This window comes from Schistocerca americana, chromosome 8, assembly GCF_021461395.2.
Source record: "Schistocerca americana isolate TAMUIC-IGC-003095 chromosome 8, iqSchAmer2.1, whole genome shotgun sequence".
Taxonomy (NCBI): Eukaryota; Metazoa; Arthropoda; class Insecta; order Orthoptera; family Acrididae; genus Schistocerca; species Schistocerca americana.
This window is the reverse complement of record NC_060126.1, coordinates 437821127-437848397: the sequence shown is the minus strand read 5'-3', so window position 1 is coordinate 437848397 and position 27271 is coordinate 437821127. Positions and strand designations below refer to the sequence as shown.

The 27271-nt window shown below is 42.4% G+C and overlaps 1 protein-coding gene across 1 annotated transcript in view; it reads right to left on the bottom strand.

Moving 5' to 3' along the window:
• Window positions 1-27271, bottom strand: part of LOC124545149 — a 149891-nt gene that overhangs the window by 36995 nt on the left and 85625 nt on the right. Inside the window, exons 5-6 of the mRNA XM_047123979.1 lie at window positions 24207-24359; window positions 2479-2610 (exon numbers count right to left, since the gene is read on the bottom strand). Coding sequence (XP_046979935.1) covers window positions 2479-2610; window positions 24207-24359 — 285 coding nt within the window. The remainder of the gene's footprint in view (window positions 1-2478; window positions 2611-24206; window positions 24360-27271) is intronic.

Genomic DNA, 27271 nt, shown 5'->3' with positions numbered 1-27271 from the left:
AATGGTAAATTTAAAGATGTGTGGTAATTTTAAAAAATGTGTTGATGTTTTTATTCGTTATTTGTCTTGTTTAAATGTGCCAAATAAACGTTCAGTGCCACTGTCGATGGTGACAGCCTGATGTGTCACTTGGTCCAGTCGTACCACCCCACAGCATATGGTGCTGAGCTTGTTTCGTCGTGTAAAAGGCTGAATTCCCTGCTGTGCTGACACATCACTGAGGACATCCCATCTGACTTTCGGAAAAATATCACACACAGAATTCCGAAGACTGCAAAGCTGATAAGTGTGAGAATTACCGCACAGTCAGCTTAACAGCTCATGCATCCAAGTTGCTTACGTGAATAATATACAGAAGAATGGAAAAGAAAATTGAGGATGTGCTATATGACGATCAGTTTGGCTCTAGAAAAGATAAAGGCACCAGAGAGGCAATTCTGCCGTTGGAGTTGATAACAGAAGAAAGAATAAAGAAAAATCAAGACACGTTCACAGGATTTGTCGACCTGGAAAAAGCGTTCGATAATGTTGAATAGTGCAAGATGTTCGAAATTCTGAGAAAAACAGGGGTGAGCTACAGGGAGAGATAACAGCCAAGAAGGAATAATAAGAGTGGACGACCAAGAACGAACTGATCGGATTAAAATGGGTATAAGACAGGTATGTAGTCTTCCCCGCCTACTGTTCCATTTGTATATCGAAGAAGTAGTGATGGAAATAAAAGAAAGATTCGGAGTTGAAGTAAAATTGAAGGTGAAAGTATATCAATGGTACGATTCGCTGAAGACATCCCGAGTGAAAGTGAAGAAGAATTACATGATATGCTGAACGGAATGAACAACCTAATGAGTACATAATACGGATTGAGAGTAAATCGAAGAAAAACGAAAGTAATGAGAAGTAGCAGAAATGAGAACAGCGAGAAACTTAACAACAGGACTGATGGTTACAAGGAAAATGAAGTTAAGTAATTCTGCTACCTAGGCAGCTAAACAACCAGCGACGGACGGAGCAATGAGGACATCAAATGGCAAAATGGCAAATGGCAAAAAGGGCATGCCTGATCAAGAGAAGTCTACTAGTATCAAACAAAGGCCTTAAGTTCAGGAAGAAACATCTGAGAACGTACGCCTGGAGCACAGCATTGGATGGAAGTGAAGCATGGACTGTGGTGAAGCCGCAGTAGAAGAGAACCGAATCATCTGAGATGTGGTGCTACAGGTGAATACTGAAAATTAGTTTGACTGATATGGTAAGGAATAAGGAGGTTCTGCGCAGAATGGAAGAGGACAGGAATATGTGGAAAATACTGACAAAGAGAAAGGAGAGGATGATTTATCAGGGAGTGACTTACATGATACTACGTGGTACTAGAAGGAGCTGTAGAGGGAGACAAAGATTGGAATACATCCAGAAAATAATTGAGGACACAGTTTGTAAGTGCTACTCTGAGATGAGGAGGTTGGTATAGGAGAGGAATTTGTGGCGGGCCGCATCAAACCAGTAACACAAAAAAAAAAAAAAAATTCCACCACAGGTGCACAAGCAAACCAAGTGTCTTCCTCTTATCACCTTCCACCACCTGCTCCGTAGACGTCGGTTCCGTTGAGTGACGTAAGTATATTACTAAATGAGTTTCCGTGCCACTCACATGTGGTCCTTATTTTGGCCGGCGTAGCTCTGTCTACGTTCGCCTTAATGGTTTTAATCTTGACAGACATAATCTTATGATTATGCGTCCTTATTGTTTTAATTTTTAATCTGTGACATGGCCAGTGTTTGGCTCTCAAAATAATTTAATTTTTTGTTCTGAAGAAGATTCCGTTACTGGAATCGAAACCTAGGTAAACGAGTAAGAATTACCTTGCAACTGAAGGCTGGAAAAAATTGTTTATTTTCTAAAATGAACAGCTTTAGATCAGAGAAAAAGGGGATAACTCTTAGGACGACACACTGCGATTATGAGTGTTTCTTGTTAGAGTGAATTAGTGCAGGATTTATATAAGGAACTGAAACACAGGCAACCATGAGATGTGCCCGAGAAAACAGCTTGACTGCTCACCACATTCGGCGCAATGTGGTTCAAATGGTTCAAATGGGTCTGAGCACTATGGGACTTAACATCTGAAGTCATTAGTCCCCTAGAACTTAGAACTACTTAAACCTAACTAACCTAAGGACATCACACACATCCATGACCGAGGCAGGTTTCGAACCCGTGACCGTAGCAGTCGCGCGGTTCCGGACTGAAGCGCCTAGAACCGCTCGGCCACAGCGGCCGGCTTGACGCAGTGTGTCTGGTGCCCGGGCCTTAGAAATGGAAGAAAGCGAGCAAAACTCAGAGATGCTTAGTAAGTATGGCCAAGTATGCTGCACAATTTGCTGTAGACTGTTAGCTGTGCTGGTGTCTTTTTGAAGCTTGAAATCATTTGTTGTATTTACATTTCTAGGTGTACCATGTCCAACGAAAATACTCACTTGGTTTGTCTACATTTGGCCGGCAGTCTGGCGGTCTGCAAGTGTTGCAGTTCTTGAGATGAGACTTTTCGCCCAAGCACACGTAAGACTTGGTGGATGTTTCTGTTCGTAGTTCTCTCTTGTATCTTCCTCCTAGAACAATAATGACAGTCAGTTAGAAAACATTGATTTTAGTGCATAAGATTTCACCTGCACGAAAGGATCTTGAATGTCTAGCACGAAACCCCAGTCCAACATTTCTCAAATATTGTCGAGAAGTTCATCATACGTTGTTGATGTTGTTGTTTGTCTTCAGTCCAGAGACTGCTTTGATGCATCGCTCCAAGCTAGCCTAAACTGTGCAAGTCACACTTCCTGGATCTACATACTATATGCAAACCTTGGTCACCTTCCACAATTTTATCCCCCCTTGACCCCCCTCCCCCCTGCTTATTGTTCACTTTACAATTCCGTACGAGCCTACAATCTACACAAATACCTTCAGGAAAGAGTTCCTAACATCTGTATTTATATTCGATGTTCTTATATCACTCTTTTTAAGAAAGGTTTCCCTCGTTATTGATAGTGTCCGTTTTATATCCTCTCCAATTTCACGATTATCAGAAACTAGCGGTTACCCACTGCTTCTATCGCATACCAGAAGTTTTGTTATGATGACTGATGGTGGATAAGTAAGCTAATAATTTTACGTGTTGTCTATCTATATAGTGGTGTAGACATGTATGCATAAAAAATGTTCTCAGTGTCGGTATGTAGGTACATAATGAAGTGTTTCTATTATTTTACTGAAAGTCGAATCTGAAAGCATGCATTATATTTTCAATTTATATTTAAAAATGCCTCGATTCACTACATTCGTGCAGAAGTAGAGTTTTTAGGGGTTTCTCTGGCTCACCTGGCGCTGGAGGTGAGATTTTGCCACCAGAGCAACACGTACCACTCGTCTCTCCCTTCCGTTTTAAAGCGTTATGGTGCCTACGTTTTGGATCCGTCCCCCGTATGATGACTAACGTATGATAAACATAGTCACTTAATATATGGTAATCAAACGCAGCCTCACCAGAAGCCTCCCGCGTTCCACGTGTAAACGTAGGACTCTCTCTTTGTCGTACAGCCTCTAAATGACGCCGTTGTTGTGAGTCTTGAAGCGTCTTGTAAACTGACAGTCGCGTGACGCCCGGCGTCTAAAATGCGACGGGCACGTTGTGACTGTTCTACTGTCTCTGTAGCTCTTATGCCACCTGGCGTTCTGCATCCGACCTCCGGCAGACATGGGATTGCTCTGAGAGTTGCTAGATTCCAGTGACTTTCACAGCTTGAGCTCTTACTACTACGCGCTAAATCACACTTAAGTTTGTGAGGCTTATAATAGTTCTTTTAAATATGGTACTCGGGATTATCCTCCGACTTTATTGTTATATCTCCACCAAAATTCTCCAGCTATGCCAGGTAGCGTGGGAACTCAGTATTGTAAACCACGCGCACAATTACAATGGCTTTGCATTGTCACGGAGTAACCATCAGACACTAAGAGTCGCCAAACATGGTGCCAGTGTCGTCTGCATGTCACTCAGGTATACCATGTTTAAAAATGCTAATAATTCTCACAAAAGTACAAATTTCTAAAGTAGCTTATGTTCTTCGTCAGCGTTCACGCTATGTCCGCATTAAGTTTTGTCAACATCCGTTCTCCGGTTTAGTCGTGAAAGCGTAGCAGACAGTTACTTCCGCGTTTATAATATTAGTCGTGTGACCAGGGCCTCCTATCGGGTAGACCGCTCGCCGGGTGCGAGTCTTTCGATTTTGACGCCACTTTGGCGACCTGCACGTCGATGCGGATGAAATGATGATGATGATTAGGACAACAAAACACCCAGTCCCCGAGCGTAGAAAATCTCCAACCCAGCCGGGAATCGAACCTGGTCCCTTAGGACTGACTTTCTGTTGCGCTGACCACTGAGCTACCGGGGACGGATATTATTACAGTATATGGAGTTTACTGCCCAAATAGTAAAAGCCAACTTCGAACAACTTACTACAGGCCACACAAAAATAGACATTCTAGCTGTACAAATTTATTTCGGAAGACATGCGACTTTTTGAAGAATGTGCACATATACGAAAATTACAATTAGCAATGCTAGCTTTAGGCACAGGTACCAAACAAGAAATATTATATAATGACGTAGTGAATATTTTAGCTTCTAAGGATAAGAGGATACATATATACATATTCCTTCAACTACCGATGGAACGTTCCATAATGTTGTCAAAGCTTTTTTTTTCTCCTTGAACCTTAATTGTCTTTCTTAATTTCTCATTGTGTTTATTCACACCTTGCTCAATGAAAGGATTAAATAACACATGTGATAAGTTACAATTATGTCCCACTGCCTTCCCAACTACTGCTTTTCTTCCATGCCTTTCAACTTTTATTACTGTAATCTGGCTTCTGTACAAGCTGTAAATAAACTGAAGAACCAAAGAAACTAGTACACATCCCTAACATCGTGTAGGGGCCTCGCGAGGACTCGTAAGTACCCAATACGACGTGGCATGGACTCGAATAATGTCTCAAGTAGTGCTGGAGGGAATTGACACCATGAACCCTGCAGGGCTGTCCATGACTCCTTAAGAGCACGAGGGGGCGGAAATCTCTTCTAGACAGCACCTTGCAAGGCATGTTCGATAATGATCATGTCTGGGGAGTTTGGTGGCCAGCATAAATGTCAGAAGAGTGTGCCTGGAGCCACTCTGTAGCAATTCTGGACGCATGAGGTGTCACATGTACTGCTGGCATTGCCCAAGTCTGTCGGAAAGCACAATGGACATGAATGGATGCAGGTGATCAGACAGAATGCTTGCCTACGTGTCACCTGTCAGAGTCGTGTCTAAACGTATCAGAGGATCCATATCACTCCAACTGCACACGCCCCACACCATACAGAGCCTCCGCCGGCTTGAAAAGTGCTCTGTTGGCATGCAGGGTCCATGGACTGATGAGGTTGTCTCCCTAGCCGTACACATCCATCCGCTAGATACAGTTTGAAAAGAAACTCGTCCGACCAGGCAACATGTTTCCAGTCATCAACAGTCCAATGTTGGTGTTGATGGGTGAAGCGTAAAGCTTTGTGTCGTGCAGTCATCAAGAGTACACGAGTGGGCCTTCGGCTCCGAATTCCCATATCGATGATGTTTCGTTGAATGGTTCGCACGTTGACACTTGACGACCCGGCATTGAAATGTGCAGCAGTTTGCGGAAGTGTTACACTTGTTTCGTTCAACGATTCTCTTCAGTTGTCGTTGGACCCATTCTTGCATGATTTTTTTGCGGCCGCAGCAATGTCGGAGATTTGATGTTTTACCGGATTCCTGATGTTTACGGTACACTCGTGAGACGGTCGTACGGGAAAATCCTCACTTCATCGCTACCTTGGAGATACTGTGTGCCGTGGCCTGTGCGTCGACTTTAACACCACATTCTCGATAACCTGCCATTGTAGCAGCATTAACTGATCTAACAACTGCGCCAGGCACTTGTTGTCTTATATAAGCGTTGCCGACCGCAGCGCCGTATTCTGCCTGTTTACGTATATCTGTATTTGAATCGCATGCCTATACCAGTTTCTTTGGCGCCTTCTCTAACTTTTCATTCCCAGTATTTTATCCCTGCTTCCCTCATAATTCCAAAAAGTGTAGTCCACTTAACGTCCTCAAAAGCTTTATCGAAATCTATAAATGCTATTAACGTAAGATTAGCTTTCTTCAGTGCTTCTTCAAAGATAAATCGTTGGTTGCGAGTGGCATCGCGTGATTCTGTATTTTTTCGCAAGCCAAACTGTTCCCATTATGTTGTAAATACTTCGTGTTAGTATGTAGCAATAATGACTTATTAAACTGACTGATCTGTAATTGTCACAGCATTCATGCCAGTATTCTTTAGTATTCGAATTACACATTCTTCGTGAAGTATGACATTATTTCACCTGTCCCATATATCTCGCACACCAGGTGGAACAATTTTGTTGTGACTGGCTCTGCCAAGGATCTCAGTAATTCCCAGGGAATGCCGTCCTCTCTCTCAACGTAATGGATAGATACGCTGAGGTTCCCACGCTATGTAACTCCTACAAACTGGCGCAAACTGGTCAGCGCAACGCTTGTCAATGTCCAGCACGAATTCTACAAAACCACTCGCCTTTGCTTTTTACATCTCCTTTTCTAATCATTATATGAAGACATCATATGAAGGTGAAGTTCATGGAGTAACTTCACATTTAAGAGCTCTCTGTTAATACATAATTTCAGCACTGTAAATTCAAACAGTTCTTCAGTTATGCAAATCCACCAAACACAGTAAACTTAGTCAGGTTTTGATACTTTCATAGCTTATACTATCCACAGAGGGATTGTAGTAACGTACTTTTTCTGTAAATAGCCCTGTCCCGACAAAAGAGCAGCTGAGCTGGCTTGCAATACATATACCGGGTGACCAAAAAGTCAGTATAAATTTGAAAACGTAATAAATCACGGAATAATGTAGATAGAGAGGTGCAAACTGACACACATGCTTGGAATTACATGGGGTTTTATTAGAACCTAAAAATACAACGATTCAAAAAATGTCCGACAGATGGCGTTTCATCTGATCAGAATAGCAATCATTAGCATGACAAAGTAAGACAAAGCAAAGATGATGTTCTTTACAGGAAATGCTCAATATGTCCACCATCATTCGTCAACAATAGCTGTAGTCGAGGAATAATGTTGTGAACAGCACTGTAAAGCATGTCCGGAGTTATGGTGAGGCATTGGCGTCGGATGTTGTCTTTCAGCATCCCTAGAGATGTCGGTCTATCACGATGCACTTGCGACTTCAGGTAACCCCACAGCCAATAATCGCACGGACTGAGGTCTGGGACCTGGGAAGCCAAGCATGACGAAAGTGGCGGCTGAGCACACGATCATTACCAAACGACTCACGCAATAGTTTTTTTGGGTTCTAATAAAACCCCATGTCATTCCAAGCATATTTGTACATTTTTACCTCTCTATCTACATTATTCCGTGGTTTATTAAGTTTTCAAATTTATACTGACTTTTTGATCACCCGGTATATTTAACGGCGTATGCACTTTCGTCTATTCTGGATTTTTGTCAAAACTACGTAATACTTAGGTCAAAGTGAATGAGAAAATGAATTTTTGGTGCAGTTAAATGAAGTAATTGTTATTAATTATATGAGTGAAGGAATGGGAATAAATGTTATCCAGTTATGTTGTAAGTAGCCCACTGAAACTGGTACAAACGTGATTTGTAGAACAACCATCTTTCACACTGACGAAAGAAAGACTGTAACTGATTTGCTTCAGAAAACAACAGATAAGAATATCTGCATATTAATTTTATTACTCTTCTATTTAACTTCAGAATTGGCTAATTAATTGTAATAAGGCCTGTAGACGCCTGAAAGGGAGAAAGCCTGATCTTATTAGAACAAGTAGAATGCTGATTGTCTGGCACAGGCCTGTGCCAGTACTAGCTAACTAGAAATGTGGATAAATGTCTTCAATAGACCGGATGATAGTACATACGTATTTGATACAGTAATGTTGTCAGCACTTGAAGTGACATGCGAAGGGAAGTAAGCACAGCTGTTCGTTGCATGCAGTCAATGAGGAAGTAGCAGACACATGCGAAGAAATATGAGACTTTCACGTGAATGTCTCAATACGTCGAAAGTAATAACCAGGCAGATTATAAATATGATTGTTGTTCGTTTCACACGCAGCAGTTTAAGCAGTACTCTTAGCTTCCGGCATAACCACTAACTTGAAAATCACACGAAAACACGAAACAAAAATCACAAATCTGCACCCTTAAAAATATCAAACTAGACAGTTGCTTCAACTTCGGCGCTATAAATTCGTTGTTTATTTTCTCACCTACCACCGTTGCCAGCCTATGAGCAACAGCGAAACGGCACCGAGGACACAGCTCTCACTGATGTAAACTTGAGACGAAACATGAATGACCCCATGCTCTAGAAGCTAAGGTAGCTTGGACAAGCTACGTTTCCCGAGGATGGGGGAGGAGGTGGCAGCATTCGCAAGAAAGTTTCCGAGGAGAAAAGATATGCCGCCTAGAGTCGAGTCAGCTTCAGAATTTCCCTGACAGTTGCAGCTGGCTGGATGCGGCAGCTTCGTGCGCCAACATTAACCAATCACGTAACTCGATTTTGTTAACATCTCTAGGGTAACGCCCCACTGTTGCGCAGCTGTAGAAGACCAATCATTTCTCCTGCAGCCGCTTGCATTTCACAGTCGAGAGATTGCTACCGCGCTGTCACCTGTCAGGGTTCTTGGTACACCTACTCGACTATAGTGCTCAGTAGAGTACAATGTCTCGGAACAATAATGTGTGTAGAATGTCGTGTATAGAAAGTTTGCCATTGGCAGAGCCTTGGATTCGACAGCATAGTAGGCGGTTTTTCCTATCTGTGTGAGCTGTGAGAATTTGGCTTATTCTTTGGTGAATAGGATATGCTCAATGAGTGATACCTAACACAAAGCCTTGTTGGGCGATATGTTGCTACTGGATTGCGTAAGAGACGGGTGGGAGTGGGGTGGGGTGGGGGGGTGGGGGAGTGTAAATAAGCTGGGAGCCTGGGATACAGAGAGAAACCTGTGTAGCATTCCTGGTGACGAGGCATTACATTAGCCACGTAAGAAGATGGCTATTGGTCTTCCCCAGAAGGAAACATGTACACAGGTAACCAACGTAGGGCTCTGAGTAGCCCAAACCACAAGAGGGCTCTTTCCTACCCCGTGACAAGGTAACAAAGCGGCAGTCGTGAAGGGACGGCGGTGATAAGAGCTTGCGTGTTGGGCATAGATCCGCTAATTTATACATGCCTTATCAGTTAAATTGTGAAACTGTTTGTAGAGTCTGTCAAATGTAACTATCGTCGCATAATTCCGCAGTGTGACTCTTTTGGCGCGATACGCCGTTGTAATCCGTATAGAGAGCATATGGATGATAAGTGATTGTGTAAAAGTGTTTTGGAAACCACCAAAAAGGATATTACTAGAATTAAAAATGGCATCCCTGAAGAAACGGGCGCGCCGTTTTCGACTACTTACTCGTGTCAGACTTCACACCATTCTACACCGTTACAACCATTCATACTGATCCTGGGTCCGGCGAATCCATGACCAGCGTTTCTAATGTGCAGAGGGGACATCATCATCTGAAACACGTGGATCGGTGATTTCAGGTACCTACAGCGAGATATGAAAGGCGTGCGTGTCTCCACCAGAAACCTCACCGAGTTCAGACGATATACCACCAACAGGTTCTGTGACCGGTCTTGCTAACGCAAGGGGAGTGATGAAGTGTACAGTGCCAAATCCGCCAGGCGCATTATATTGACTTTCCTCACGAATCAGTCTTATTCTGAACAAGAAAGTAAGATACAGCGCGAACAATAACTGTGACGGAATGCCGAGTTCAATTAAATTCGGTTTTGGAATATCTGTAGTCATTATTTTTGGTCTGATATGTCTTTGGTATGAGATAAACACAGGTTAATTGTGTGAATGTGAAGTCCGAACGTAATCCTTGTGAGAGAAGCTTCTGTGCCACGTCTATTGTCCTTTTACATAATCCTTTCAGCTTACCCTTTTTTGCTAATTACTGATTTGCCATATGAGTTTTCTCATTCATACAGCTGCTTCTCTTGTCTCCAAAGGTCTCTTTACTGTTGGCATCTAACTTTCTCATAGTAATTCGTGCTTCTGCAACATTGCGTTGGTTCTTTAGTAATAATTTGCATTTCCACCCGAGGATGAAGACAAGACAATCTGAATTAAAAACACATTTACAAGCCACATGTCGGAAGTGACCTGTCGTTCAATGATTTTCTAAAGATATGTGCAGATTGCTGGAATCATTCAAAGTATGGGTTTCTCGCTATTGATAAAACAAGAAAACTGAGTGATGGTAGGTACAGGCGAAATTTTCAATAGTTTTGCATATATAGCATGGTAAGAGACGTTAGTACAACAGTATACTCTGCGCCATGGACAAATTCGCGAGTATGTCTAGCTCTCAACCCCAGAGAATGGGTGTACACACAAAACATTCGCCTGTTCATGGATGCGAAAATTGAGGCTATTGGGCATAAAGTTGGAGATATGAGCAGGGAACTATAGACGTATTATCAGACTCTTCTGAGAATGGTGAATGCGTTAAATGAGTTAGTTAATGAAGTCAGTAAGAAAGTAGCCGATTTAACTGAAAAGGTAGAGGCTGTTGAGGGGAAAATAGATGTAGGGTTCCTTCTTGTTGAGAAGGGGGAGCTGGTACATAGCAAGAGGAAGAAGATGAGGGAATATATAAAGCCTAACGCTGTGGAGAATCTGGATTAGTATGCACCGAGATATCAACGAAGTAGAAAGTGATTCAAACGCGGAAAGTAGTTCGTGAGGAATTATGGTTGCTGAGGTTAGGACATATGGATCGACAGCAAACACTAAGAGAAACCTTTAAGTGGTTACTGAATCTCTCCGACAGCTCTGAGCAAAAACAAAAACACACGATGACGATAGTGTTTCCATTCACAAATTCGCTATCCGTCACGCCCCTGGTGAGGCAGATAGAGCATTCGACGTTAACAGGGGAAGACCGTACATGTTGGGCACGCATCCTATAACTCTATCTGATGACACAATACAGATTGGTGATAGACGATTTTAGAGAACGCCTGGATTAATGAATCTTATTTTCCTAAGACCTACCAGACATCCTATAAATTATTCAGTTAATGATAGGAAAACGTACTGTGAAATACTGCACATGACTGATGTACGTAAGATCGCGAGAAGCCTGAGCAACAAAAAGTATAAAACCATTATAAAACCAATACTTGATGGCAAAAACCGCAACAACAGCAGCAGCGGTGATGGTACAGACATTGAGCATAAAGCAGTGAACAATCGAATCCCACAGTATATATATTATGACGACCCCAACGAGCTAATAGATCGACTATGGCTGCTCATGGCACCAGCTGCTGCAGGTAATACAGCTCATTCAAATGAGTTTCTTTCAATAATCTCTGAGCTTAGAGAGAGAGAGATATCTTCTAATAAGTAAGGAGACATTAGTTAGAGAACTGCGCAAACCAACACACAAAACATACCCTCGTAGGCATGATGTGATTAAAGCTTTGGATGACTTATGGCAAGCTGATCTTGTAGCTATGAGGAATAGTCACATGACAATAATGGATTCAAATATATTTTAATGGTTATTGATACATACTCCAAATTTACTTGGTTATTATCTCTTAAAACAAAAACGGCTAGAAATGTCGAGGTTGTTTTTGAGCGTTTGCTACAGACAGGGACGAATCTATGACGAGATAACCTCCAAACTGATCATGGCGGAGAGTTTTACAATAGGTATTTCAAGACCATGATGCACCGGTATGGAATACATCAGTACTCAACATTCGCTCACCTGAAGGTAAGAATCGTGGACTGTCTGAACAGAACAATAAAAGGTCGACTGTGGATGCATTTTAACCTTCGCGGCTCCTACAAATGGATAGATATCCTCCCAGAAATAATAGCACAGTTTAATCGAACTAAACATACCACAATAAAAATGAGACCAATCGATGTTCGTGATAATGGAATCATGGATACGGTGTACTATCGAATTAAAACGCTGGATCCACGCAGACAGAGATTTAATGTACATGATTTGGTATGTATCTCAAAACACAAGAAGGCATGTGAGAAATCATACCTACCAAACTAGTCAACTAAGATATCAAAGGTGCAAAGCACGAATCCAAGAACGTATATATTGAAGGACAGTAAAAGTGAAGAAATTGCAGGCTGCTTATACACCGAGGAGTAGCAGAAATTCTCAGCATTGGATGTTTTTCTCGTGGAGAGAGTCATAAGACGTCGTGGAAATAAAGCACTAGTCAAATGGATTTGTTTTCCTGCTACGCAAAACAGTTGGATTGATGCCGACGATTTGCTATATAATGGGGGCGCATAGTTCACAACCACCGCAATAGCATAACATGCGTGCTAGGAGACGCATTAGAGGAGGTGATGGTATTCTAGACAAACTGCCAGTGGAATTACACATCCTGGGTATAACTACTGTGGACCTGGGAAAACGCTTGGCACGAGGTGATAAGGGGGTTAATCTGCTTGACGAAGTTTGTATGGAACGTGCCATTGCGTATGCTGCAAATAAAGATCAGGTCATCACATTGCAGACAGGATTTTAGCTGATAAGGCTAAGGCGATACAGAGGAGGAAGGATATTGGTATAGGTAAAATCCATCGCAGCATTTGCAGTTGATAAATGCATGCGAGGAAAAATTAAGTTTGGTTTAGGAGTTGCGAATTTCAAGCGAGTTGTGAATGCTGCACGTTCGGCACTAAACAACAAGAAGGACAAGGGCGATAAGCACAGCTGTTTGCAGAACTGTATGCTGACAGCGCTGAATGCAGCTAAAAACGCACTGAATCATAAAGATTTCGGAAGCAGTAAGGGATAGGTTGAAGCACCTCGAGTTCTACCAATACCCAAGACACCTGATAGTTTTATTCCATTTCTCATTCCAGCTCTCTCCGCACTCTCGGCGGTAGGTTCCCTCGCTGGTGGTGCTGCAGCTAACGGTCAAGAACGCGTAAAAGTCCCAAGCGCAGTTAGAAGAGGCAAGAAGACATAACCGCGTCATGGAAGCCACAGCCATCGGAAAAGGACTATACTTGAAACCTTACAGGAAAGGGCTTGGTCTATTCACCAAAAAAAAAAAAAAAAAAAAAAAAAAAAAAAAAAAAAAAAAAACCCATTAGCGGCCCTACCAGATCAACCACTCACAAATACTGATCTTTTTAATTTTGTTGGAAACAAATTCAACATACCAAGATGGTGTGTTTATGCGGGATACATTAACAAAGATTACGTGGAAAACTGATGACTGTGGCATTGTGAATTTAGATGTTGCTGAAGGCCCTGGCACCGACTGGGTATCATGTATTATGTAAAAGGCGGATACCGTCTACTATTTCGACTCATTTGGTGACCTACAACCGCCAGAAGAATTATAACGATACTGCACTCACAGAAGACGTGTGTTCTACAATTATTAGACTGGAGACGTACAACAGCATCCCAAATATCACTGAGACTAACAACAAACTGCATATGGATATTGATGGTGAAAAAGATATTGTGGAAATAGAACCTGGTGCATACGATATCGACGATTTAAATGAAGTCATAAAACAGTCTGGAAAAGGTATTGAACTACGTGCAAACATCAGTGTAAATCTGAAATAAGGACTGTAAATGCAAAGACTGACTTTAAGCAGAACGGTTCAATAGGGCGCCTACTGGGTTGTGGGCAGTTTTTGAAGAAGGATCGAAGTAAATTTTAAGAGTCAGATCAGACTGTGGACATGTTTCCAGTCAGCACAATCCGAGTCGAGTGTAACATTGCCACGAACTCCTATCTCGACGATAGTCTGATTCATTCTATTTACGGATTCTTTCCCTCAGTTGCAACAGGTTATAAGATTGTTGAGACCCCTGCCAATGCAATATGCCTTCCAGTGAAAGCTCAGACACTGGATTATTTGGAGCTGCGTATTATGGACCAGAATAATCAACTTCTTGACTTTCATGGTGAGGAAATCATTGTACGATTACATCTAAGGCAGGATGGGCGTGTGGTATAAAACAAGTGCACGCAATCCACAGCATGCCACTTTGCTACCGAACAGCAAAGTGATAACACTTGCGAACTACGAGCAGGCTATCACCAAGATGCGCTCACGTTTCCAAGCAAGAGTTTCAGATATATTTATATACCTTGCATGGAAACGTGAGCGCATCATGGTGCTGGATATATAGGGTCATTGAAGTAAACCCACGGCAGTGTCACAGTGGGATCCACGCTTACACGTAATGCTTTAGCATTCCTGTTCCAAGAGATACGCTATGAACTCAATGGATCTGAGTTCGACTGTACGCGCAATGTCGGCATAACATCAACGCTTATAACATATGTCTCTGCATCACCTGCAGATTTGCATAGTTTAGAAAATGCGGGATGGTTCATAGACGATCCAGAGGATAGAATAGTTGCACAGAACAAGCAATTTACTGCACACGTACCTCTAAAAATGCTTATGGGGTACTTTGAGGACATGAGACGTATTGTTATGAACACTAAACAGGAACTCATTCTGGTGTAGAGTGCGAAAGACAATAACTCACACATTCAGGGAGCTCAGGAGGAGTATATGATCACAATCAGCAAGATAATATGGAAAGCTCCTCACATCAGTGTATCCGTCGAGAAGGGTTTGAAGCTTTTAAAAGTCCTGAATTCCAGTACATTTCTGTCACTGACATTTTGCTCGTGGGAAGTTTTCAAGTACCCATTGTTACCGACTGCGAACAGACAAACATGGGCTATTGAAATCTCTTCGCAGCTAGAGACACTTAGATTCATCATACTTTCAGACTGATAGAAGAGGTAATATAGCAAACTCAGTGTTCAACAAATGCAAGTTAACTAATGCCAAAGTCTACCGGAATTCAGAATTCTACCCATATGACAATTTATATCTGCAGTGAAATCAAAATGTATACAGTCTAGCTTATAACATGTATGCAACGTTTCGTGCTTCTTACTAAGAAACTGCCGAAGGAGAGGGAGGAGGGTGTCTACTCAGTCCACGTAAGATCAAGCAGCTTTCACCGATCATTGTAATAGACTTCTCGAAACAGAATGAGTAATTAAATCTGGACCTATAGATGTGCGAAATGAATTTGAATCTTCAAAAAATTTCCCAGAACACACTTCCGTGTATGCTCCAGTTCTACACGACCGCGTTATCAACTACTGCCCATTCACCGGTGTTGTGCAACGAGCTGTATAAATGAACAGGTGCTGCACCATACCTAGAGCATTTCACAATGACGTCTCAAGGTATGAGCATTTGTAGCGTACACACAAGAAGCTGGAATAATAGAGACATTCTCAACAACCATTGCATCACGTAGGACTTTCAAGTATGTGAAGCGTGCTAAGACACGGAAGAGTACAAAGTGGCTAACACATTTCTACCATGGAATTCACTGGGATGATCCTGGCATACCTCATAAAGATGTGGTGACGGCGCTTAAGTTATTCTGTCACACGGATACCATCATCTATATGGAGGGGAAGGAGAAGATCTCATAGATGGTTCGAGTTGGAATTCTACACGTGTTCTTCTTTATCGACTCAAGAACATGTGTGAAGAAAGTGTTGCTTTGTCTGCTTACGAGAATGTAAAATAACTTTTAAGTTGGTTGAGAAATAATCTTTCTCAACCCTGTTACTGCTGTGACGGTATACAGTTTTTTAACCACATGCGACATCTGTTTTCTTTAAGCACCAGAGATATAATTTTAGACATGTCTGCTATTTATCTGTGGAAGCAGACACAGTCGTATGCCTCCTGCTCCCATGACCCAATCCCTGCTGCTCGATATGCATAATTCCATGTAACCATTCTATTTATTTTATTATCTCCCATCTTAAACTTCACATCCTTAATAGCACTCATCGCACTAATCTTCAGCACTTCAGCAAAACTAATGCCATTTGAGACATGCACAGCCTATATATATATATATATATATATATATATATATATATATAATTCAATATGAGATAGGGTTCCCTGTAAATAACTACAAAGATGTATGGTACCTAAATTTTTTGTTGGTTTATTCAGTTCACACAAACACAATATAGTTACTGAGGTACAATATAATTCTTGAGGTACAATATAGTATTCTTGAGGTACAATGTAGTATTCTTCAGGTACAAATTGACTGTGCTATTCCAATGTAGAAATACTTTTAACACACACGATACAAGAGTAACACTGGTAGGAATATTTTTTTTAAAAATATAGGCCAAAAACTAATGCAGAGATACTTTCTTTACTACTACAACTAAATTCCACATACCCAGTAGCATAGCTTTTACAATAATTCTGATGGACTGTGCACACTTAGAATCTAATTTCAACAGTCCACTATAGCAAAGGTTTTTACAATAACAATTCTGATGGACTGTGAGCTATATAAACTTAAACACTATTCTGACTTGGATAGCTAGCAGACGGTGAAAAACTTAAAAGCTATTCTATTCACAATATTACATGGTGCATATATATATATATATATATATATATATATATATATATATATATATATATACACTACACATACGTTGCATATGAACAAATCAATATATATTTCTTCTATTTTTTTGCTTTTTTAACATTTTTTTAGTTTATACTTTACTTACTTTCTTTCACACACATGGGGTGCAGATATAAATATATTTTTTTTCTTTTTTCCCCACACATTCTCTCTCTCTCTCTCAATGAAACATGTGTACATAGTACACAAAAATAATCATATGACACACACACACACAATTACTTACACTACGATAAAAGGGTCATACTAGTACTCTGCAGACTCTCTCTCTCTCTCTCTCTCTCTCTCTCTCTCTCGCTCTCTCTCTCTCTCTCTCAGTATCACTCAGTCAGAATCCCCCAGGCCTTCTCTCGCTACAAGTGAGTAGTTTTGGTGTGGAGCCTCCTTGCAGACCTAAGAACTAGTTGTGTTATGCCGTAGTGTGTTTCAATCCCGTCATCGAAAATGTCACAGACCGATTTTAGACTACAGCACAATGTACACCTCATGTCCTCTCGATCTAATACTGGTCTGCCATACCATATGCAGTGGTTGCAGTGCAGCAACGAAAACGCCACTGCACAGGCACCGCAAATAGTCTTCCATAGAGAGGGCTCTCGATGCCGTAGAACTCACACCCTTAGACCACCTCTGGGTGGCACCTTCCAATGTCCGACACGCATACATTTTTGAGTGTAGACCAAACTCCACAATCGACAATCCATTCACCTTGTCCCTCATAAAACCGATAACCTTCTTGTTCTGCAGAATGATAGCATAAGGATTATCGGCCGTGTATGAGGACGTGTCAAATTCACTTCCATGGCACCTAATTAATTCATATGGATCGCAGTTCTTCACCCAATAGATGAAGCTATCTGTATCCATATAAAGTAATTCAGGAGGTGCAAAATGAGTTTCAGCAAACTCATACCGAAAGCGGTATATGTGGAGTTTGGATAGGTCTAGTACACACATCCCCACATAAATAGGTTTCGTAAACTCTACTGCAGTCTTCCCCATCTCCACAGCAACAAAGTTCTTATTGAATATGGTGACCTGCTTAAAATTTGGTCTGGCAGTGCATTTTCGTGCGCCGTAACGCCCATCCCATGTGGTTCTAGTCAAAATTTCCCGTTGCCCCCTCAAATTCTCCATTGTTTTACCAAAAATTGAATTATTCATTAATTTATAAAAGTCTTTCTCAAAGTCACATGTCGCAGAAGCTCTCTGTCTCATGTTCAAATCACTATACTCCTTCAACCAGGGGGACTGCTAAGGAGATAGCCTGGGCGATTCTAATCAGCCCCCACCCAAGCTGGGGGGGGGGGGGGGGCGGACTGCTTATCCCCCAGCGTTGTCATCGGTTTCGGTGTGGAGCCTCCTTGCAGAACTAAGAACTAGTTGCTCGGGACACAGCGGCAAATCAACATGCGCATCGTGCGAACTAATAGGGTATGTGAGTTCTGCCTCCACCACATACCCTACATCAGAATCAGATACCATTCCAACCTCCCCCCCCCCTCCCCCCATGATTTTTCCACCTAATCCCTTGCATTCGTCTTTGGGCACCCATCGAAACACGCCAATCGGCAGTGATTGCTGCATGGCGTGCCCGTATAAATTATTCATGTCGCGGGACATTATACAACTTGAATCAAGCTAGGTGTTGAACCTGTCACCCGTTCGTGGGTTATTTGCCTTCACGTGCCTATGAACACATTGCCAGAGTCCCCCACAGATCCCTCGTTCAAAGAAAAGAATCATGTCAGATCAGTCAATAATTCGATGCTGCAGTTCATTTGCCTGAGAATTGCATCCCAAGACAACCCAGGTGCCGTGTAATAAAAGGTGGGATCCAGTGAATATGCGGTCATACATAGACTCCGGTATTTCTCAAAAACGTCCGCAAGCAAGCACACGTCTGTGTCCATGTAAAGCCACGCATACTCTCATAAGGTGGAAATATTAAATTCCTGCCAGACATTCATGGCATGCTCATACTCTGCATCCACTATGGCATCGCCTGTAAGGTTGCTAGAGAAGGTAGCCTTGTTTCATTGAGTTTCGCAATACTATGCACATACTCATAAGGGAAAACCTCATTCCTAGTGATAAGTTGAAACTTTTCCTCGGCGGGAAGTGCAGCTCGAGTGATGTGCATATCACCCCCCCCCCCCTCCCCCCCGAGGTAGAGTTTCAACAAGTTTCTGGAGTGGTGCCTGCGTAAAACGTAGCGTATCAAGGAAGCGGAGCATAATTCTTGGCGTCATTCGTTTGGAGAATGAAACACACTTCTCAACGCTATCAGGCAGGACACTGACCTGATTGTTCTCCAAACCGAAATCAGGCAAGTGCTCAACTAGAAAGTGAGCGTTATAGCCACTTAAATTGTGGAAGAAAACGGATATGTGTCTAGGTAGCTGGTTCTTCAAACTGCACGCGTTGTGAGCTGCGCCATGGAACTTCCCCGTAAGATGGCAGTGGTCCCCATGAGAAGTTTCCGCTTTTCTCTTGTGTCTAACGGCAGCCCACAAATATGACAATCAAGCGCATTATGAAACTCATCTTCATTCACCTCTGATTCGGTCATGGGAACGTTGCAGCTGTATAGCTTACCAACCTCCCGTGAAAAGTTCTCAAGCTCAGTGACCAACCAAACTACATGACGGTCCCCGATGTAAGATTTGTAGTGGTTAAGACTGGAATCATATGACGATACAATTTGGTACACTGCCAAATATGGTACATGTTTTTTCTGTAAAGGTGGTATGTGAGGCTGTAGGGTCACCTTCACAGCGGAAGCGCAGTCTACTAGATGCGCTGCTAATAACTTGTCTGAGGGAAAACAACCCAGGCACCTTAAGGAAATAATTTGCTTGTGTTCATGTTTATTTATCTGGATGGAAAGGAGTCGGGATATGTCTTTGATCCAAACATAGTGATAATTATCACCTTCGGAGAAGAGCAGCATGTTTCCATGCAGCTCACTCTCACCTGCTAATTTTGAGAAATGGAAGGGGCCAACGACGATATGCTAGTCCTGCTCATCTGATTTGCTTTTCTTCTCCAGCCCATAAGCATTAACTAATATGCCGGTATTCTGTGCCTCAAATTTAGGTATGCCCTGGATCTTGATGGGGAACTTTATACTATCGTTATAACACAAATGAATATTATCACCTACATGGCATGTACTGGGCCGCTCAGGATGATCTCTGTAATTGTACTTCCTTTCGCAAGCCAGGATGACTATGCAAAACAAGCCTGATCCTTTCTATTTTCTACAGTAATGCATGCCCTCTTGTTAGCTGTATCTTTAGGGAGCTTGATATAGCTCGATCCTCCATTTACCGGATCCATATGTATGGATGCCCAGGTACAGAATTCTGCTGAGTGCCTTAGCTGAGCCTCTCACTTGCATCTCAGAAAACCAGCCCAATATAGTACTCAACGTGGAAACCACTCAGCTATTGATGTGTTCCGCGTTATCACGCCATTTTCCCCCCAAAGATAATGAAGACTCGTTTCTTCAACACAAGACTCAACTTTGGGGGGGGGGGGGGGGGGTGGTAATTCAGTGCAAACCACAGCATTGCATTTAATGGCGGGATACTGCGGATCATTGACTACCTTGAGGAGCTCCGTTTCCACGACAGGAATGCACGTGCTTAGAAATCCAACAGGGTCGCGGTGCTCTCCTGCCAGGTTGTCGATCCTGGTGAACGAGATTCGCTCCTCACAGGCGTCGGCAAACACCAAACTATGGTATGGTGTCACTGACCTGGGGTCCATCACTAAAAGGACAGGGGAAGGAACTGCCATTAGCAACAGGATCTTCTCCAATGCTAATACTATAACTAGAAATTGTCAATGGAGTTGGCGAGGTAGACATGGGTGCGTCCTGTGTTGGGACACTTGTGAGGAGCGACATTTGTGAGGAGCGACATTTGTGAGGAGACCCGGCCGAACAGGTAGCGGGCGGTCTGTAGGAACACCAAACAAGTAGTGCATCGCAGTTCAGTACTGCTGTGGACACCAAACAGGTAGCGCACCGCAGCTCAGTAGCGCTGTTGTAAAGATGGAAATCACCACAACAACGAATGGGAAGCCTCTAGTGATAACGGTTACCAGTATGTAGTGGAATATACCAACAATGAAGCTATAAGTTATTGGTGGTGCGCAGGAAGGCGGAGGATATATACATTAATTTCGAAGGTCATCCAAATTTTTGCTCTTTAGTAAAAATTCTCAGAGAGGACCCAGAATATCATGGGCAGAAATTTGACCGACTAGTTTTAAATCTAGGTAGGAAAAGAAGAAAGAAGTCAGAAATTAAAATAGGCCCTTACAAGCCTCCTAGTTGACGGCAATATAATACAATTATTTACTTGCATGACCTGTGCACAGAAATTACAATGAAAAGGAAATGGCTGAAGCTACAGCAACACTAGTACATATTGAAAAGGGGTTCAGTTCACGCCGATCGTCCTATTGTAAAAATTGTAAATAAATAATCATCCTGTAAATATTGTAAATATATGTAATGGGGGACGAAGAGAAACTACCTCCTCGTGGAAACGACACAAAGTCGGTAAAATGTCTCTTGCAAATTGTAAAAGATTCACTAATGAACTGCGAAAAGTCATAGCTTTTCTAACAATCACAATCAGCATTTTTGTGTAGAGAATTTTAGAAACGATGTCTGTTTGAGTGGACGATGAATACATCTTATTTCAATACATAAATTGCATTCCTTAACGCTAATCGCTAGCAGGACTGACATTACACCTCAGTAAGCTTCCCTGCGTGGTACGGGAAAACTGATATTTATTTCGAAATAATTAAAGATAAAAGTTTATACCGACAACCAAATTCCTTGGCTGGCTCCTCTTAATATATGGTAAAAGGTTGCCCACTCCTATCATATCAAATTTTGGGTGACGGGTTGAAAGATGGAAAACATTTTCGGCTTATATAGTTTCTGTAAAATATATAATTAAGTATGGGGTTGAGCGAAAATTATGCCCTATGTAAGATTATCCAGAACAGAAATTCCAATTAAATAGGTCTTACGCATAATTGTGCTGCAACTATTGGTTGACATGACATCAGGGGGGGGGGGGGGGGGGGGCAAAATCAGCTCTGATTTCCAATATGACTAAGGCCACTCTTCCTTGCCCAAAAAAATTCTGCAGTAACCTGCTGCACTGGAGGAGTGTGAATGTCAGCTCGGCAGCTGCCCGGGCCGGCACAAGCCGAGCGCTCAGTCACACCAAGCAGCAGCAGGTAGTGGCCGAGCAGGTAGTGGCGCAGCATTTGCGACACACCCTGTGCTGGTCCTTAAGCATCCCGGAGATCTCACAAGTGTCCCCACATTCCAGTTTCTCACAAGTATCGCTTCTCACAAGTGCCTATATCTCGCTGTAACTCACGTGACCGCACGGGAGGAGACGCTGTGGAATCGATCCACTGTGAGAGGGTGGCCCATGGACGCCAGAATGATGCTGTGGCAGCTGCAGCGGCCGGGGCGGGGTTGGGGCCCGGGGAAGCGGTGGACGTCGGACGCTTCCCGCGCGGTGACTAACGGCGCCCTTATAAGCGAGGCGTGCCTTTCCGGACGCCGCTTTTATGAGGAGGACGGTTCAGCCGCCACAGTATATGTGCCACACCATATTGAAATGCAACCGCTGCAGAAGAAGAGAAAAAATAAATAATGGTGAAGTACATTGTTTACCGCTGCTGGCGCGGTGAAAGAATGAATTCTGACGATCACATGGTTACAAGCAGAGTGAGTAGGTGCAGGGCATAAACAACTGATCAGGTGACTCCACCGCACCCTACAAAAAATCGTTGTAATTATCGTGCAGGAGAGCGAGATATGAGTGCCTTTGTAGGTCCTCACCTAGAACAACAACAACAAAAAACTACTACCACCACCACTACTACTAAAGACAGGTATTTTTTTTTTTTACTCACTAGTATGCTGCGTGGACATGTCATTATTTGTTGAAGGGTGTTGCTGCATCTGCTGATGAAAAGCCTCCAGCTGCCTGTCCAGCAAATCCAAGTCCTGCAGAGCTGTTCCGGTAACAGGATGAGACACAATTTTATTTATTTTGAATGTCAAGCTACACTGAAAGATCAGACATGGATATTTTTCTCTACACTTACGTGAGTGCTGTTGTCGGTTATCTACAGCTTGATGCTGGAAACAATTATCTACTGCAGCAACAGCAACGCTACGTGGAACAGCCTGTAGCTCTGCCTCCTACTGAATTTGCATTTGCTTCAGGTAATCCAGAAAAAAAAGGGACTATGAAATAAGAAAAAATTCTGATTGGCTACTATTGAATAAGAACAAATTTCAACGAAAATCATACTCACAAGGAAATTCCGACTGTGCACCCAACACAGGAGGCTGGATTTCCAGAGCCTGTTGCGGTGCAGCCCCCTCCCCTCTCTCCTCACACTCGAGGACAAAATCCGCGAGTTGTACTACAACGAGGAGACAGAATTAATAAGGTGAATTTAACAAAAACATGAAAATTCACACTCAGAGTAGAAATTAGTTACTCACTTGGTAATCCTGTCTCCTGTACTCTACGTCTCTTCACACTACACTCTGAGATGTTGCTGGAGTTACCTCTCTGCATCTTGTGGCCATAAAAGAACTGGTGGTGCAAATCTTTTTAGTTGACGCCACTTCGGCGACTTGCGTGTCTATGGGGATGATATGATGATGAAGGGAATACAACGCCAAGTTCCGGAGCGGAGAAAATCTCCGACCTAGCAGGTTGTCGAACCCGGGCCCGTTTGCAGAGCATTCCATCGCCCTGACCACTCAGCTATCGAGGCGGACCGTACTATGGAAGGCTGCGAAACCATACGCAATACTCCAGAGATACATCAGCTTATCCGAGGTTCACTGCTATGACGGGGTGATAAATGTGTCAGTGCCCACAGAAGGGATATTGAACATCTGTGAGAAAGAGTTCATGTGGCGTGCTGGTGCGTTCTGTTCGTGTGTTTCCCATGATTCATGAGTTGGAGAAAATGAGTTTTAACGTAGAAACGCAACGTTTCCATGCCCATGTTCATATGACATAATTTCTTGTTCTACGTATAAGGAATGTATCCCGCAATATGTGTCGTACATTTTTGTTACACTCTGTATGTAAACAGCTTCTACTGGTTGCGTGTCACGGCTCCTACAAATGTGATTAAGGCATTGCTGTCTGTCGGAAATACACGCTTGGGTTGAATTCCACTCATTGGTTTTTAACTTTTCACCAGTTTGGAAACCAACAGTAGTTTACAGCTAAGCAACTGGCGATCGTATGACACGGTGAGCTTTCGCGCCAGGATAACGCACGCTTGCCTTTCACGATCCCCTTACTATAAACTTAATGCTGCGTTAAATGAAGGACCTTGTGTGCAGGCGGGGTGATTCTTGACAGCTGACGATGGGCAGAGCGTCGGTTTTCCCTTTGACGGACACTTCATGTTGGTGCACTTCCAGTCGTACGGGTGGCACAAGCAGACGTTGCAATTAACGAACTTGATGCTTCCAGGACGGCACTCTGCAAACAGAAAGAAACAAAAACATCACAGCGGTCTCACAAGACTTCCACACACGTGAAGCCTGCAAGCTTGCATGGGTGGGATTTGTGACGTCACAACATTGCTTTCACGTTGCCAAAAATTCCCACCCCTCAAAGGCACATTGTAAGTAGGCTGTTTATGTTTTCTTATTGGTAACGCCTCGTAGCGCTCTATATGAAAAATCACTGGCTGTGCTGTGTGCAGTCTGTAGGTAGTTTGCATTGTTGTCTGCCATTGTAGTGTTGGGCAGCGGCAGCTGGATGTGAACAGCGCGTAGCGTTGCGCAGTTGGAGGTGAGCCGCCAGCAGTGGTGGATGTGGAGAGAGAAATGGCGGAGTTTTGATATTTGTAAAAATGGATGTTATGAACTCCTATATATTATGACTATTAAGGTAAATACATTGTTTGTTCTCTATTAAAATCTTTCATTTGCTAACTATGCCTATCAGTAGTTAGTGCCTTCCGTAGTTTGAATCTTCTATTTAGCTGGCAGTGGTGGGGCTCGCTGTATTGCAGTAGTTCGAATAACCAAGATTTTTGTGAGGTAAGCGATTTGTGAAATGCATAGGTTAATGTTAGTCAGGGCCATTCTTTTGTACGGATTTCTGAAAGTCAGACTGCGTTGCGCTAAAAATATTGTGTATCAGGATAAGCACAGTCTTGAATAAATTGTTCAAAGGGGACGTTTCATATGTCGACCCTTAGCCGAGGATACCTCACTGGAATCTTCTGATTTTTTCTTGTTGTTTGTGTAATTTGTGTAGCTTTTGTTTATTGCTAGCGCGTAATTATAGAGAGAATTTCCTTTGTAGTTGTAGTTTTTCATTGTTGTACACAGTTGTGGCATGCATTTAGATTTGCACCAAGTATTTCGCAGCTGCGCTTGCAATTAACTACATATTATTTTCAGTGCTATGTTAATGTGTTCCCCTATTTTTGCTCTTCAAATTGTGTTTTTCTGTGTTGTCGTGTGAAATATTGTGACAATAATGGCGTGTGAAAAACGTAATACTAGGCTCCAAAGTAAACTGAGAAATGACAGTGAAGGCGAAAGCAGTGTGTTAGCGCCGCAGAGTAATGAATTAACTAATGTTCAAAGTAGTAATTTGGTAATTGCGCACAGGGAAATGGAGCGGGTTGCAAATAATGGTGTACACAGTGAAACAATTAGTGAACAGGGAAGCATTATCGATAGATCGGTCGGCAACAGCTCGCCTCAGTAAGACGAAATGACAGGAAACAATCTCAGAAATACTGTAGATTCCGGTTTTGGGTCCTCACCGTTTTCGCAAATGAGTCAAGACACATTTTCTGCTTGTCAAAATGTGAATGTTGCCGGTGAAAATGCGCTGCCAAAAAGCATAGAGAAACAGATTCCAGACACTAATACATTATTATTGCAATTAATGCAACAAATGGAACAAAATCAGAGACAAATGGGACAAAATCTTCAAAAGTTAGACACAACGGAACAACACCAGAGACAAACACAGAAACAGTTAGACGCAATGGAACTAAATCTTCACACCACGCTTGAACAAACACGTTAAGATTTAACTACTGAGTTACATAACATCGAATCGAAATGTCAGAAACTCTGTAATGACGTAAAAACACAAATTTGTGAGCATTTCCAACCTATTTTTTCGCGGCATGAAAATGCATTACAGAATCACGAAGCAGCCATAAAAGAACTGCAAATTATTGTTCATGAAAATCATGAGACCTTTCAAGCTAAAATTGACTCAGTTGCATCTACCGATTCGGTTACGCAACTTCCAAAAACTCAGGAAAACTTAAAGGACACAGTAGATACTCTGAAACTTGGTTCAGAAAAACACACTGAGGAAATAAGTACACTATCGGAGAAAGTAGCCGAACTTTCGGATCAGTTCACTAATTTATCTACGAAGGTAGATGATAATCTGAATGACACAAAACCGGTAGTCTTTAATGACAAAGAAGAGTGCGAACAAATTAGGAAATTCAATCAAAATCAAATCAATATACAGTACAAAAGAGAAATCCGGGAAGTACAAGATCAGTTGGCACAAGTAATACAAAAATTACAAATTTCAGAGGACACTCGCTCTCCAACACGGGAAGAGGGACTTAGATATACGGGAAAGCCGCAAAATAATAACACAGGGCATTTCGGAAGTTATGAAAGAAATTGGCAATGTGCACCGAATTTTGAGATGGAACGGCCGACACGACCTAACAATGACCGATATGCGACTCGCCGACATGATGATTTTGACTATAAGCTGTTCATTACTACACGTAAATTCAAAACATTTAAGAATTCATCCGCAAGCATGGCTCCATCAATTCTCTCATTGTTTTCCTCCCAACTGGTCGTTACAACACAGATTAGAATTTACGTGTGACTATTTAGAGAATGAACCAGCTGTAAGAATGCGATCGGTCATTCACGATTGTCACAGTGAAGGAGAATTTTACCACACCTTCCTCTCAGCATATTGGTCTCAAGCTACACAAGACCGAGTAAAACATAGCATCATGATGATGAAACACTTTGAACAATCTGAATTTTCCAGTTTTGTCAAATATTTTGAAGACATGTTGCATAAGAATCAGTATCTTTCAAACACATACAGCCCCTCAGAACTCATCCAAATTTGCTTAATCAAATTGCCTGAACATTTACGACATATTATTTTAGCAGGACGTTGCAAAGACGACATTGAAGCTTTTCAGGGACTGTTGCAAGAACTGGAAATTGACAATCGCGGAACGCCAAAACAGGAACACAACAATTACAGGTCACATCTGTCACATTTCCGCGATGAAAGAAATAATAACTGGACACGACAAGGCTATTCTCACAACACATATCATGACCAAAACAGACACCACCCGTATGACA